Source organism: Neopelma chrysocephalum, unplaced genomic scaffold (genome assembly GCF_003984885.1).
Source record: "Neopelma chrysocephalum unplaced genomic scaffold, ASM398488v2 Primary Assembly neopelma1_245, whole genome shotgun sequence".
NCBI lineage: Eukaryota > Metazoa > Chordata > Aves > Passeriformes > Pipridae > Neopelma > Neopelma chrysocephalum.
In genome coordinates this window covers 57,076-70,578 of record NW_020897907.1, presented here as the reverse complement: position 1 = coordinate 70,578, position 13,503 = coordinate 57,076, and the positions used below count along the sequence as shown (strand labels likewise).

Here is a 13,503-nt window from a genome sequence, read left to right as displayed (position 1 = left end):
TGCCAAGGCCTGGAATCCCTCCCTTAACCCCATCCCCACCCCAAGTAATATCAGAAGAGAACAGGAGAGCAAAGGGCACATGCCAGGGATTTACAATAGTGGGGGGTGGTACAATTCAGTAACTGTACTTCAGCCTCTAGCTAGGAGAGAATCAGGAATATTGAGGAATTGTCTCTGACAATCAACCTCCAGAATACGGGAGAAAAAAGAAACCTTTCTCTGATCAGTTCCCAGGAAACTCAGGGTACCAGAGGTAAAAACTATTTCATCCACCTCTGTACTGCTGGGTGGGTGCTAAAAGGATTACAATTTTATACCAAAAATATCAGAGCCCTATTCTGGTCCTACTCACAGGGCACCAAAGAGGCACTTAGTGCTATACACACAGGACTGGGCATATCTGCCAGCAGGCACAAATAAAGTTTTTCAGTGCAGGGGTCCCAGGTACACCCTGTTTTTGCACCTCACTCTGCCTGGGTTTAAGTTAGCAGCCAGCACAAATGAGGACAGTCAGCTCCCAGAAGTGTGTTAGAACCCCAACTATTCACCAACTGCTGTAATTTCACAAAATGGTACCAGAGTTTTGTCTGTGGAGCCCGAGCTGTGCTCTGCCATCTGGGTTATTGTTTTCCCAAGGCTCTCATTAGCTACTCACCAACTCTGGCTCAGGTGGAGAGGAATTTTTAAAACCCAAAACACATTCTACTCAGCTGCATTGCACTGAGATGGCTGCAGAAGACCTGCATCATCAGGAAATGTAACACATCTAACACCATGCCTCAATATCCATGAATCCACTGCCTGCCACAGGGCTGCAGCCTGCCAATGCTAGGGAAGGTTTCCTCAGTCCTCTCACGTGGAATTTCATTTCTCTGTCATCTCTGCAACATCCTCCTGGCTGTGGTGAGACCCAGGTTATGAAGCTGGATACTCTGGAGAGCTCCCTGATGCTCAACTCCTGCACTCCCCACCACATCAGTCCCAACTGCCAGGATCCCCACGTACCTGAGAGCAGAGAGGATCTGGGTACACCATCGCTTCCAGGCCTGCAGACACAGGAGGAAAAGGATAAAAATCATCCACAAGGAGCTGATCTGTAGTTCTGTGATTAACAGCCTGCTCATAGGAAGGAATACACACTCCATTCTGTGGCACCTGAGCTTTCACCCAGTGCAGGTGTAAAGGATCAGCTCTCTCATGCTCAGCTTTGTTTTTACATATTCCCATGGGTCCAGAAACACATCTGTCCTCCTGAGTCCTCCCCTGCACAGACACCTTCCCTCTTTCCTGTGAGGGCCCGTGGAGAGGGACACGCCTGTCACACCACAGGTATGAAGCTGCAGAGCTGCTGGCAGCAAAGAACCAGCACAGAACTGCTGCGCCAGAGAATCTGCAGCTGAACCAGGCCACAGGGACACGGAGGCACAGTGTTATCACCAGGTTCTCAAAGGGATCCTCTGCTGAAAGAGCTTTCCAAGGGCTGATGGCTTCCAGGGAATATGGGCATACAGGAAAAAAAGAGTTACCTTTTCATTCATAGTTTTGTGGTTTTTCTTTGTCTTCTTCAGGAACTGTTTCAAACTCCCTGAAGACATATACTCAGTGATGAAGATCACCTGTGGGGCAGTGTGAGACATTACCCTCTGCTTCACTAATTACCTGCACAACACACAGTGAAAACCCACCAGCCTGTTTGCTGCTCTTACCCTGGCCTTGTTCTCCTTCACATCAGCCCAGTATTTGTGGAACTTCACAATGTTCAGATGATCCAGCTGAATCAAGTTGTCAAACACCGCTTTAACTTTTTCCTTAACATCAGAAAGACAAAGACACATCACATCAGAGACCACATCAACCCATATCCTTCTTTCTCCTCGGGTCTTGGGCCCCTTAAACAGCACTGTACATGTCAAGCTCCTACACCAAGGACAGATGGCATCTCATTTCCTCCTGCACTGCACCTCAGCGTGGTTTGATCACCAAATCTAAACCCACACAAGAGCCCATGGAAACAGCACAACAGTTTTCCAGCACATTTCCTGGACAGACCAGGCTTCAGCCAAATTGGCTACACTTGGGCAGCACAGCACCCCAAACCCAGCCAATAATCCACACAAGAGGTCACCAGTACTCATAATCCCACCTTGGTGCAAGCTACGTTTCCACATTCTGTTGGGGAGCACATCAACTTACTTCCTGAAGCTTAAAGTTCTTCCGCTCAGAAAACTGAACTTCATTCCAAACAACTTCCACGCCTTCCTCCGTGTCCATGGCCAGGTAGGCACTGTCGATCCCCGGCACGTTACGCTGGTTCACCTGCAGGGAAGGATGGAGAGAGGGGTGAGCTCTCAGACAGCAAGAGCAGGTCACTGCCAAGCCAGCCTCGTGGGAGAATGATGAACTCTGCTCATTAACTTTTAATTAAATGAGCATTCCAGGACAGGACTGTGCACATGTATCTCAGGATGGGGCATACCCAAAATGAGCCACCGTAGGCTGTGTAAGCAGCAAGTCCTGGGCACACCTGAGGGAAAACCTCCTGTGCACAAAGGCTGTGTTGGAGCAAAGCTGCGTTCTGCCAACGACACGTTAGATTTTCATGGTTTAGGATACCTGTAGTTTATTCCACCACAAAAAAAACCTCCAACCATACAAAAGGGATACAGAAATGTCTCAAGAACTCAGATACAGCTTCACAGAGGAATCTTCTGAAAGCTGATGATACACGAAACTCAATCAAAGCAGAGAGGAACAAAGGGAAAGCTGCAGGTTCAGAACAGACATGGGAATCAATGACAGTGGAAACTGCTACAGTAATTTCTTTAATTAATAAATGCAAACTCTGACCCAGCACATCCACACCCAATACTAAATACAAAGATAAGCACTAGGAGAGCAGCAAGGTAAGGGGAGGGGATGCAGAGTTTAAAGCCCAGCACGAGAATGGCAAGGGCTTTGGGAGGACATGATGCTGAAAGACCTGCAGAGATCTGAGATGAACCACATTCCCAACAGCAAATTTTTCCATAGCACTGTTTTTCCTCAGATATGTTGCAGCATCCAAAGATGTGCACGGGCTGTCTCCTCCAACATCCAGAGCATTTGCTGTTCTGCAATGTCTTTGACAGGCACAGTCATGGTGAACATCCCACTGCACCAGGTAATATGCAGTGATAGAACTGGATTCCCATCCCAAAGCACTCAGAGAGGACAAGAGGGTAGAATTTACCTTCTAATGGTCAAACAGCAACAATTACCGTCCCCATCAGCTGGCCACACACCTAGAATCACTTCAGAGAATCACTGGATATCCTGAGTTGGAAAGGACCCACAAGGATCATTGCAGTCCAGCTCCTGGCCCTGCACAGGACAACCCCAAGAACCCCACCGTGTGCCTGAGAGCAATGTCCAAATGCTCCCTGAACTCTGGCAGCCTTGGTGCTCATCACCAGGCTTGGCAACTTTCAGCTGATCCAATTTCCCCCATGAGGTAACAGCTAACACAGAGATTTGCGTGGCAAATCCAGAGTCATCTTCCACTTCTATCACCTCTAAGTCCTGGCCATTTCACAGCTCTTCCTTCTCTTCCCTCACTAGGGGCCCCATCAGCATCCCATTTGCTGGAAGCTTCTCACCACAGATAAGAACTCCCTCAAAAATCCCTCCTCCCTTGGCAGCCACTTTCACACGATCAAATTCACCCAATTTCATCATTCCAGCTGAACTGCTCTACCCCATCCTACTCCTTCAGCAGCCCAACAACACAGAGAGACACTCCACCAATACAGGTGAGGTTCTTTATGATCTCCCAGGGGGATCCAAAGAAGCACGATGATGTTCAATACTCTGACACTGCAGGTGACACACTCCAGTGACAAATGACATTGAGCACAGTAAAACCAGAGTGATGCAGATTTCTCCAGCAACTGAGCAGTAAATGAGTGTGACACAACCAGCTGCAAGGCGTGGCACAGGCAGGAATAAGGAATACAGGTCATAATTATATAAGGACAGCCTGAGCTATGGAAAATAACTATTGAAAACCACCACAGGAGATGACAGCTCTACGTGAACCACCCTGCTCCCTCCCACCTGAGCCACCTGCAGAACTGAGGGGTGAAAGAACTGAGTTTTGGTTTAATATGATGTTCACATTGATCTTAAAAACTTGTTTGTTTGTTTTATATATATATATACACACACATGTATACATATACACTGACACCAACATCTAAATACCAGGCCAGGCCTCTTGTGTTTCATCATTAAAGAAAGCTGAAGGAATAGAGATAATTAAGGATAGAACATTTTTCCTTCAAATTGTAGTTTCAGCAATATCTTAGGGATGATAGCAGTATAACAGTGCCCAGTACATTTACTAAAGCTGAATGACAAAAGGCTTTAACTTCAGCAATTTTAAACCAGCCCCAGGCAGCAGAAAGGCAGGGGGGTGTGAGCCAGTGCAGGGAACAAGGTAACAGCCACCACACTGACACCCAGTGCCTGTTCATCCCTCTGCATTCTCTTCTTTCATCGTGCTTGCTGCCTATTCACAGAAACATTAAGGTTGGAAAAGACCTCCAAATCCCCGAGTCCAACTGTTAAAGTCCCTCTATTGAAAGACCCCCAGCTTTACTGGATTAACTAAGGCCTCAAGTACTGGCAGCTACTCAAAATCTGCCCCGATAACACAGCCAGGGGCTGTGGACTTGCCACATCTCCCACTTCTGGCCAAGCTCAGCAAGCTTAAATTATTTCCATGACTCATAGGCAATATTCCAGGGCACCAGATATGACTCAGGACACCAAACCCAGCTGACATCACCGATGGCAATTCTCAGCTCCTGAGGAGATTCAACAGCCTGGGCAGAAGAGTAAAAGGGGAAAAATGCAGCCAGACAACTGAAAGGCAACAGCTGATTCCTCCTGGGTTCAGGTTGCCAAAGCCCTGCTCCACATCCCTCTCCACGCTCGGCAAAGCAGGATCCTAAGCCCTCAGGAAAGCATGGATAACATATCACTGGTGTTTGTCCCAGACAGCCCAGACTAGGCAGCTTTTACACTGTGAGGGAGGAAGTGACCTGAGCCCGGCTTAGCCTGGATTTCCGCAGCACAGCGAAGGAAGCAGCTCCACACCACAGAGGAACTAACACAGCTCTGTGTCTGTGCGAGCCAGAGGCAAGGAAACTCGAGAGGAGTTCAAGTGAATTTAATTACTCAAAGGGGAATGGGGGAAGTGGCATAACAGCTCTAAGGGGAAAAAATCTGGAAGCTAAATCTCCCTTTGGTAAGTTATTTCAGTTGTCCAGGGCGTATTTTTTATACAGCTCTCAAACATCTGGATATCTATCACTGAAAGAACACAGGCTTTTGGAGAGACATTCTGTAGTTCACATGATCTGTCAATTAAACAAAAAAACAAATACAGCCTAAGCCACAAGTGACAGTGATTATTTACAATCTAGAAAAAAAAGGTATAAAAACTGGAAAAAAAGCCCATAATAACTAAAATATCAGTAAGGAATGGAATTGCACATTGAAGAGATGGGGAGTGGCAGCACATCAGGCCAGACCCTCACAAGAAGCCTCAGATCTGGTTCAGAGTAGCATGAATATGATAATGAGTTTCCCTGGCCACTTGTTAAGGCCAGAGAAAGGGATCAAAGCTCTGCCCAACCAGCTGGCAAACCCTTGGGACCAGAGATAAGAGAACCCCAGAGCCAGCAGCTGGGCCACGTGGAGCTCAGCTTCTGCCTGAGCTGTGGGGAAACAAAAAGCAGCAAATTTACCATCAGCAGCAGAACAAAAAGGGCTCTCTGGGATCTGAGGCTAATTCAGAGTGTAACACAATAAAGAATGCCAGATCCACTGCAGGAAAAAGTAAAAGAAATCCAACAAAGCAAAGAAGCAATCCTATTTCAAGTTTTAATTAAACTGACACACTGGCCTTGGCAATTATAGTAGCAAAATGCTTGAGAGGTGTTAATTCAACAAGAAAATTAAAATAACCACTGTAATATAACAGTGGCAAGGAAAGGAACGTATTGATTATTACCATGGCTGTACAAACCAACTCACACAGCAACTAAAGTGTGAGGAAAAGACAATGTGACCATCAGCAATACAATAATTGGTTCTTCCAAACGTGCTGCAACAAGTAACAGGATCAAACACATCTGCGAGAAGCTCATCTGTTCACCCAACAGGCACATCTGGGCCATTTAAAGACAGGGTTGAAAGTCCTCCATGTGTCAGAGCTTGCCCTCGCCTGTCACTACACTGCCCTGCAGCAGCTCAGGAGGTGTCGTGCTGTGTCAGAACCTGACACACCTTTCAGCACAGGCTGGACGTGTCCCTGTCACTCCCCGCTGCTCCTGCTCCGCGCTGGCCACCAAGCTGAACCTCCCTGGGAGCCAGGACACCCTGCACGGAGCCCAGGCCAGAGCCACAGCTGCTCTGCAGCCAAAGGGTGAGTTCTGAGCCACAGCACTGTGTCACACAGACTGTGCCAGGCCACCGTGTCACCCAGAGGCCATCCAGCCTCTTCAAAAGCACTTGAACAGCTCTGGCTGAACAACACACCACAGGACAGACCTCACTACAGATTCCCCCCAGGCAGCAGATCAACAACTTAAAAAACCCACAAAAGTATGACGGGAGTGGAGGTGCTCTGAATGGCAGCAGAACTGCTCTGGATACAGGGTCACCAAGGCTGGAAAAGCCCTCTCAGACCATCGAGTCCAACTGCTTCCCCAGCACTGCCAAGGCCACCACTAATCCATGTCCCCAAGGGCCACATCCACATGGCTTTTAAATCCCTCCAGGGATGGGGACTCCAAGCCTGCCCTGGGCAGCTGTGCCAGGGCTGGGCAGCCCTTTAAGGGAGGGAATTTTCCCTAATACCCAACCTGACCCTTCCCTGGCACAGTTTGAGGATGTTCCCTCTCATCCTGTCCCTTGTTCCCTGGGAGCAGAGCCCGACCCCCCCCGGCTCCCCCCTCCTGTCAGGGGGTTGCAGAGCCAGAAGGTCCCCCCTGAGCCTCCTTTGCTTCAGGCTGAGCCCCCCCAGCTCCCTCAGCTGCTCCTGCTGCTCCAGCCCCTTCCCAGCTCCCTTCCCTTCCCTGCACACGCTCCAGCCTCTTAATATCTCTCTTGTCATGAGGGGCCCAGAACTGCACCCAGGATTTGAGGTGCGGCCCCACCAGTGCCAAGTACCCCACAGGGAGACAGGCATCATTCCCATCCATTTAATGGATACCAGAAATGAATACAAATTGCCTACTGCAAGCCCAAGTTTCACTTGGTGCTTCAAAATAAACAAGCAATCCAGACAGGATAAACACCAAGTGAGCTGTTCCCATTCTGCTCTAGCCCATCCTGATCTTCTGTGAGACAGGTACTGAAGACCTGAAATGGGATTTTTCCTGAGCACTGATAAGTAGGAACAGGATACAGCTATTCCTGTCATCCACGTTGCCGTGGGATGCTTGAAAAAGCACCAGGCTCCCATGGCTCACTCAGGTCTGGCTGTGCCTCTGTCCATCAGGATTTGCTGGGCAGCCTCCCTGCAGGCAGGACGAGGAGTCAGAGGTAGCACATGGCCTCTCCCGTCTGGTGGCCCAGCAGGAAGCCTCTTCCCCAGCCTGAGCCCCACCAAACCCAGGGCAGCTGTCACCATTGCTGCCTGGGCTCCCCGAGGCAGGGCTCAGAGGCAGAGGGCCGACAAGGGAAGGCTGCAGTGCTGCTGCACAGGCCGTGGTATTTTTAGAGCAGCTCTGTAGGGAATGCAGAGTGAACCCCATCCCTCGGTCGCAGGCAGCCAGAGGGTGAGCAGCACCTCCAGCCTCCCAGGAGCGCCGGGAAAGCGGCAGCCAGCCGCCCCTGCTCCCCACCACAGCCACAGGGAGCGAGTGCCAGCTGCCTGTCACAGTCTGTGAGCAAGGACAGAACGGGGCTGTGACAAAGGCTCGGTCCCCTCTGCACCCTCAAGTGCCCCTCAGCTCATTCAGGCACATCCCGAGGGTTCGTTCCTTCCAGAAAGCCACCACAGGAGCCAATAAAAATGTTAAAAGGCTGCACAAACTCCCTCTTCTGAGTATCTTCCCTACAGTCAAGGAACACCATAAAAACTACAGCATGGCATTAGCTTTCTCCACCAGCTGGAAAAAACCCAGGTCCACTGCCAAAGCCTGTCAGGGAGCTGGCAGCTCTCTGAGCACCAGGCTTGCTTGGAGAGCCTCTGCAGCCTGTCTTCCTTCCAGCAGCAGAACCCAACACTCAGAGCACCTCAAATGCCACCTTTCCCAGGAACGATGTCTCCCTTTCCCACACACAGAAACTCAGATGTGTGATAGGAAAAGACAAACTGGTGCTTATCTTTTACTACCTCAGCAAGTTTCTTTCCAAGCACTGAAATCCAGCTGTAACACCCAGCCATCAATAGCTGGGAAGTGCCAATCCAAATGACACCCAGATCCTTCGCAGGAAAAGAGGAACAAACAAATGGCAGTGGTGCTACCTGAATTAATTTTCTGAACTCCCAGTAACAGTACCCCATGAAGAACAGCAAGACTGGACTAGGACACACTCACAGGCACAGCACATACTGCCTCAAACTCTGCTCCCCAAGTTTGGCACCTGACGTGACACCCAGGGCCACAGGAACTCCATTACCCTGTCCTAGTCCACACACCCCTGTAAGGGAAGCTTGGAAGGACTGAGCTTTAATCTAGTTACTTGACAGTGGAAAACCCCAGAGACAAACCCAAGAATTAATTAGCATGGCAACCACTGCATGCACAGCCACACTGACACACGAGCTGTGTCCCCAGGGATGGAGCACAAAGGAACCTCCTGATTTCAGCAGTCACTGCAGTGGGGCAGAACATGGGAAGTGCTCCAGCAGCCAAGCTTCCAAAAGAGCCAATAACACATCAGGCACAGAACAAGAAAGCCACGAGGTCACTGATGGCTATCAAGAACTGAAACATCACCTTCAGCCATCCCAAAAATCCCCTCAACGCTTTAGAACCTGTGGGACACGAGCACAATATCCCTGTGCCCACTCTCAGCGCAGGACGGTGCAATCAGCACCAGGGTGAGTTTCCAGGGAAGGACACAAGGTTCTCCCGCTGCTCTTGAGCAGCCTGACATATCCTCTGGGAAAGGGCAAAGGTATTCAAGCAGAGATCAGTGCTCTTTCTCCCATTATCTTCCTTTTCTGCTCCATGTCCTCGCAAAGCCCTCTGTGCCAGGGAGCACAGCAGCATTTGAGGAGAGCGACACCAGTCCAGGCTGTGCCTCACGAGGAGCCCGTGGAAAGGGCAGCCAGGCCCACCCAGGCCCGTCCAGCCTTTTCCCTCTTCACTGTGACAGACACGCTCACACACACCCCCAGAAGGGGACCCTCTTGTGCCCACACCCACAGTGCAACACAGATTCCCTCAACAGCACTGAAAGGGTTATTTATCAAAGCACATTACAGAGATGTCAGCAAAGTGTTTCTTATAAAGTCCTGGCTCGTGCAGTCACGTGGTGTCTTCCTACGTAGAAAAGGTACAGAAAGAAATGTGGTCAACAGGCAGCTGTCACACCCAGGACATTCCCACCTGGGAAGGGTTGAGCCTCTCCTGCTCACATGAGCTTGCCAAGCCCAACACCATAACAGTGAGCTAAAAATAAAAGATTCTGCTGCAGCAGAGCACGACTTCTCCTACAGTTATGTTGGGCCACTGTTGCATGTGAGCTGTGTAGCTCCCAGGGACAGCAGGCACCAAGCTCTCAGTTTCAGGTTCCCCACGAGCCAGCTGCAGGAGGCTAAACCTGACCTGTCAATGTGGTGCTGCAATTCAGCTCCGTTAGGAAGTTTCTATTCCTAAGAGGCACAGCAGATAATTCTGATGATACTTGGACAACCCAAGAAAAATAAGTTATGCATGCATGCTGCCTGCAAGAAGGGCATGGAGTGCCACAGGAGGACAACAGAAACAGAGGAGATGGTTTGTCAGGGAGAGCAGCCAGAAGGGAGACAGGCGAGCACAGGCTGGGAGAGCCCATCAGCCCTCGAGCCGTGGAGCCTCGCCCTGTGCCTCTGCCACGGAACAACATCCCCCTGCAAGGCCTCACCCCTGTGTGTGTCAGGACAGGAACCTGGGCCGTGGGCACAATCCCAGAGCGGGATTCGGCTCGGAACCCCAGGATGGGCTGTGCCCTCTCCGTGCCCAGGCACACGCTCGCTCTGGCCGAACTGCTGCCGACCAGCACCAAGCCGCTTTGGTTCCTTCCCTGCGTGCCGCGCCCCAGCTGCTCCGCTCCGCTCCCCGCGCAGACTTGTGCCCAGCGCCACCTCCCCTTGGGAACCCAGGTATTTTCAGGTTTATTAGAGGCCGCGGTTCAGCCCAAGGCTGGCGCTAAACCGTGACCGTGAGTTGGCTGCGGCAGCGGAGCTCGGCCCGGCCGCCCCTGCCCGGGGCCCGGCACCGGCCCGAGGGCGTGGCCAGCGCGGGCCGCAGCCAATGGGCGCCGCTGCCGGTGATGTAACGCTCCCCGCCACCTGCCATTGGCCAGCTTGGGCGCCCCGCAGGCCCCGCCCCGCCCCGCTCGCCCGGCACCGCCCCGGTCCCGGCCCCGGTCCCGGGGCGCTCGGGAGGGCCTAAGGCCGCTTCCACCGGACCAGGAGCAAGCGGCCGGGACGCGCGGGGCCGGCACGGCCAGCGCAGGCCGTCCTGCCGCTCCGAGACCGTTCCGGGACCGGCGGCGGGGGCACCGTCCCGCCGAAATCTGCTCGTTTGGGTCAACAGGCACCGCCGACACTCCCCGGCTCACAGGCAGCTCGCTCCCCACGGCTCACGGGCCCTCTCTGCACTGCCTGCACAGCCCCACCTCTGCTGCAGCGAGGTCATCACAAACAGTAGACAGCTAATAAAATATAGTCTATTTTTTTGAAAAGTGAGGCCAGGCCACTGCATTCCCAAGCGCACATCCAAGCACGGTGCTCAGAGCAAAGCGGGAAAGAGTACCTGCGGAGCAGCAGAGCACAGGCAGCACACAGTCACTTCGCCACCACACACACCCATTCCTCTCCACGTTATCACATCTCGTTGCTTCCACGGTGCCACCTAATCCAGCATCCAGGAGATACTGCCATGATAAAGGATCAGGATTGCATCACCGAGGAGAGGTCAGCACCTCCCTTTTCCACCCCCTCCCTTCGAGGGGTATCAAGTAAGAGCCTGTCCATGTGCTGCGCTGACCAGAAAAACCGGCGCGGATGGAGTGGTCACACCTCCCCGGGACAAGGGGCACTTTGCTCTGGGATGCTCAGAAAGTAAAGCTGTTATTCAAATAAATTTCACAGCAGTGGCAGAATTTACTCTGGGGAGCAGATCAGTCCAAACACTGAAGATGGCAAAGAGAGTCTGATGTCACGCGGTTCAGGGAACAAAAGCCTCTCCGCAAGCTCGGGGCTCATCAAGCCACAAATTCGCATGTGAAACGCTGAGATACACCAGGATTTCAGTGCAGGGTCACAGCAGTGTGTGTTACTCACTCCCTGTCACAGAGCAGTTAGTGCAGCCCTCACTGGTGAGCAGCAGCCCCGGGCTCACCCAGATCACCCAACAACGTATTCCATGTCCCTGACACCCATCCCTCAACCCGTGGGGTGGAGCAGAGCTCGGACCTCTATGGCAGCCTGAAGCCACGAGCCAGTCATTTAGCCACGCTGAAATTCCAATGAATTTTTTGTGTCTGGGCCCTAATCTGTCTGCAGAGGGGGGAAGTCAAATCCACAGAAAATACTAGAGCCTCTCAAATCTTACTTGACATGTAGGAGAGCACAGAAAAGCCTGGAAGGAAATTTCTCTTTCCGTGTCAAAATGATCAGTACCAGATAAAACACATTGAAAGGACGACACAAACAAACCAGCTTTGTTCTCCAACATGTGCCAGTTCGGCACAGAGCACAAGATAAAGCACTTCAGGTAAGGAATATATTGTGGAGGGCAGCACCAGAGCTTCACACTGACACCCTCCCCTTGTAACTAATCTGCACAGCCCCACCAGAAAAGGTACATTCTGACCACACCACGCCAGGGCTTGGCTCATGTTAACCCAAGCTCTCAGCAAACAAAGGTGAAGAACTGTGGGGAATCCCTGACCTTACTTTGACCTCCAAATTCACGCCAGAACAAATGTCTCTAACCACCAGCAGCGCCCGTGTCTGCAGCGAGGGACAAAGCAGACAAACGCCCGTGCTCAGCACTTGTGCCGCAGCGCGTTGTGTGTCTGTCAGCACCTGCCAGGGCTGCACAGCCTGCCCAGCCAGGGCAGGGGCACTGCGCCAGCACAGAGCAGCAACCAGTTCGTGCAGACAGCCCCCAGTAAGAAAAACAGGACCCAGCAACGAGCGGAAAAAGGGAGAGGTCCCAAACAACATGATCTAATCTCCTCGTGCCTTCACGGCGCACGCTGCCAGCACAAGCACCGAGCAGGGGGTGCAAGTAGGACAGGTCAAGAAACGAGCCTGTGTGAGCTGACTGTGCTTTATCCTCACTGCAGGAGCCCAAGCAAACCAAAAGCGAGGATTCAAAAGCTGATAAGCCTCGGCAGCAGGTACTGTCCACGCTCCCCAGCAAGCACCAAGGACTATGCAGCTATTGCTCTTCACCATTCCCAGAAGCAAAGATCCGCGAAACGCGACGCACGCTGGAGTGCCGGAGCCACTCCCTGCTCCACAGCAGCAACAGCTGGTCGCGACACCGGCCTGCGGCAGGCAAAGGCAGCACCGGCTGCGCTCCAGCCGGGACGCTTCGGGCCCGAGGAACGGCGGCCCCTCGGCTGGCAAAGGGCCACCCACCTCCCCGCCTCCCGGGAACGTGGGGGGGGGGGCCCGACTGACACGGGGACAGGCGGCAGAAGGACCCAGCGGGGCGGGACAAGCGGCTGCCCGAGCCCCGCCCGGCCCGGTCTGATCCGCACTCCCGCCTCGGGAACCGGCCCCCGGCACTGACCTCCTCGCGCCGCTTCTGCCAGCGGCCGCACGGCGACTCTTCCAGGATCTCGGACTCGTCCTCGCTCTCCTCCTCCTCCTCCTCCTCCGGGGGCGCCGCGGAAGTCACCGGCGCAGACACCGAGGTCATCCCCGGGCCAGACGACGCGGGCTCCGGCTTGGGGTCCGAGCCGCTGCTCGGCACCTGCTTGGACTCGCCTTCCGACATGCTGCGGTCGCACACCCTGCGGGAGAGGCGCGGCCCGTGAGGCGCGGCGGGAGGCCAGGCCGGGCCCGCCGGGCCGGACCGGGCCGGGCCGCGCCCGCCGGGCCTGTCAGCCGGAGCCGCACCCCGGGCCTACTGGCAGCGCCCGGCCGAGCCGGTGGTGGGCGCGGCGGGGGGCGAGGGGCGGGGGCCGCACACTTACCGGGCCTGCGGCACCTCCTGGCCCCGAGCGCGTCCCCGCCGCAACCGCCGCGCTGCGTAACGCGCCGGGCGGGGCGGGGCCTCCACG

The 13,503-nt window shown here is 53.3% G+C and overlaps 1 protein-coding gene across 1 annotated transcript in view; it reads right to left on the bottom strand.

Moving 5' to 3' along the window:
- NRBP1 (nuclear receptor binding protein 1) overlaps positions 1 to 13,489 on the bottom strand; it is a 32,132-nt gene extending 18,643 nt beyond the window's left edge. Inside the window, exons 1-6 of the mRNA XM_027703654.1 lie at positions 13,417 to 13,489; positions 13,011 to 13,233; positions 2,194 to 2,316; positions 1,707 to 1,808; positions 1,527 to 1,616; positions 878 to 1,046 (exon numbers count right to left, since the gene is read on the bottom strand). Coding sequence (XP_027559455.1) covers positions 878 to 1,046; positions 1,527 to 1,616; positions 1,707 to 1,808; positions 2,194 to 2,316; positions 13,011 to 13,217 — 691 coding nt within the window. The 5' untranslated portion in view covers positions 13,218 to 13,233; positions 13,417 to 13,489. The remainder of the gene's footprint in view (positions 1 to 877; positions 1,047 to 1,526; positions 1,617 to 1,706; positions 1,809 to 2,193; positions 2,317 to 13,010; positions 13,234 to 13,416) is intronic.
- Between the last annotated feature and the right edge of the window lie 14 nt (positions 13,490 to 13,503).